The sequence below is a fragment of the Sinocyclocheilus rhinocerous genome, unplaced genomic scaffold (assembly GCF_001515625.1).
Source record: "Sinocyclocheilus rhinocerous isolate Xijiao unplaced genomic scaffold, SAMN03320098_v1.1 scaffold1493, whole genome shotgun sequence".
Taxonomy (NCBI): domain Eukaryota; kingdom Metazoa; phylum Chordata; class Actinopteri; order Cypriniformes; family Cyprinidae; genus Sinocyclocheilus; species Sinocyclocheilus rhinocerous.
In genome coordinates, this window is record NW_015640467.1 from 19,087 (window position 1) to 20,731 (window position 1,645).

At 42.0% G+C, this 1,645-nt stretch overlaps 1 gene segment (V, D, J or C); it reads right to left on the reverse strand.

Moving 5' to 3' along the window:
- Nucleotides 1-907: 907 nt before the first annotated feature.
- Nucleotides 908-1,645, reverse strand: part of LOC107753058 (Ig lambda chain C region-like) — a 1,008-nt gene continuing 270 nt past the window's right edge. Inside the window, 1 exon segment of the C gene segment in view lies at nt 908-1,331. Within this exon segment, the coding sequence occupies nt 1,015-1,331 (317 nt within the window).

Consider the following 1,645-nt stretch of genomic DNA (forward strand, 5'->3'; position numbering starts at 1 on the left):
GATAGTTTGATTGACAGTAGTGTTTCAGCACAGACTGGACTGGTGTCTTACCTTAGCTCCGCCCTGAGTGAGCTGTCATCAGTCTGCCATTGTTTCACCGCCGGAGCAGATGTAGACAAGAATGACTCCTAACAAGCGATTGAGGTGTTCTGTTGTTGGAAGTAATAATGAACATAGCAGTCGTCGTTTACTCCCAACATTTGAGCTGCTGAAGACGCAGTGGATTACCTTTGTTTTTGAAGGGTATGCGCCCCCGATCTACATAAATGCGTCTATCTTCGCGCGAATCATTCGTGGTCGAGCTTCACCTACAGAAAAAGTGAGTGTAAGGTTGTTTAATGAATCTTTGCAAATCGCCTTTCCTAATAATGTGCTAATTAGCAAGTTTCATGATGAATGCGGCTAAAGTAAACAGTATCTCTGAGAGCGGCTCGGAAGAGAGGGGCGGGGTCAGCAGAGCTCATTAACATTTAAAGGAAAATGCTGCAAAACGGCTTGCTCTGAAAAGAGCTGTTTTTGACAGGGTAAAAAAGGTGTTTTTTTACACTACCATTGAGAAATTTCTAATTTTCTAATAAATTTCTATTAAAGAATTCATTGAGTTTTCCACTCGCTACAGTAAATATGTTAATCTGACAATCTTTATCTTATTAAATTTATTTAACACTATATTTGTGAGGTTCATCATGTATCTGCAGGGGTTTTCATGGACCATTGAGTGAAGTTTCTAAAACATTTTTTTAAATGTGAGCTAAAGCTCTGATCCAAAGAAAGACCCGAAACAAAAATGACAATAAAGAACACAAAGACATAAAGTTACAATTGTATTTGTTATTTATTGAGTACATTTTAATAGAATCACCACTGAATGATAAATCACACATATAGTCTTGTATGAGATGCACGAAGCAGAGCAGATGCAGCTGAGAGCGACTGAAGCTGGTTGTGGAGAATGAAGGATTCGCTCATGTGCTGTTAGTCTCCAGTGAGACATGAGTGAGAAGAGCAGCAGATCTACTCTGAACACTGCTGTCTCGTCACGTGTGCAGTGAGCGCAGGCTGGCCGCTCCGTGTGGCCTCACAGCTCACTGAGACGCTCTCCATCCACTCCTGCTCAGAGAGAGTCAGGCTGCTGCTCCAGCTGTACAGACCGTCCTTCTCCAGGAGCCCAGCGCTGCTCTCCTGAGACCTGCTGCTCCCGTCCACCTTCCAGCTCAGGCTCCAGTCTGACGGGAAGCCCTTGCTGGCCACACACACCAGTGTCGCTGTCTTCTTTGAGGAGATCTCTGCACTGGAGGGCGGCAGGACGCTCACTTTAGGACGAGTGAAGCCTGAGAGAAGCACAGAGAAAGCATTACTTCAAGCATTAAAGAGAAAACTAGGAGAAATTCAGCAAGACATTGATAAACAACATCCAGATTCAGAAAAAGTTATTCCATTAACACATTAATGCTCACAAATTCCTACACATGAAAAATGTTTACAATCTGGTTCACATTCTGGTAAATATGCTGATTAATTACAAATACAATACAATAAGGAAGTATCAAGGAGTTTTTAGGCACAAAAACTCATGCATCACTTCAGTCTATACAGAAACTTAAAGAGTGTGTGTATATTTAACATGTTTAAAACTCAGCATTCC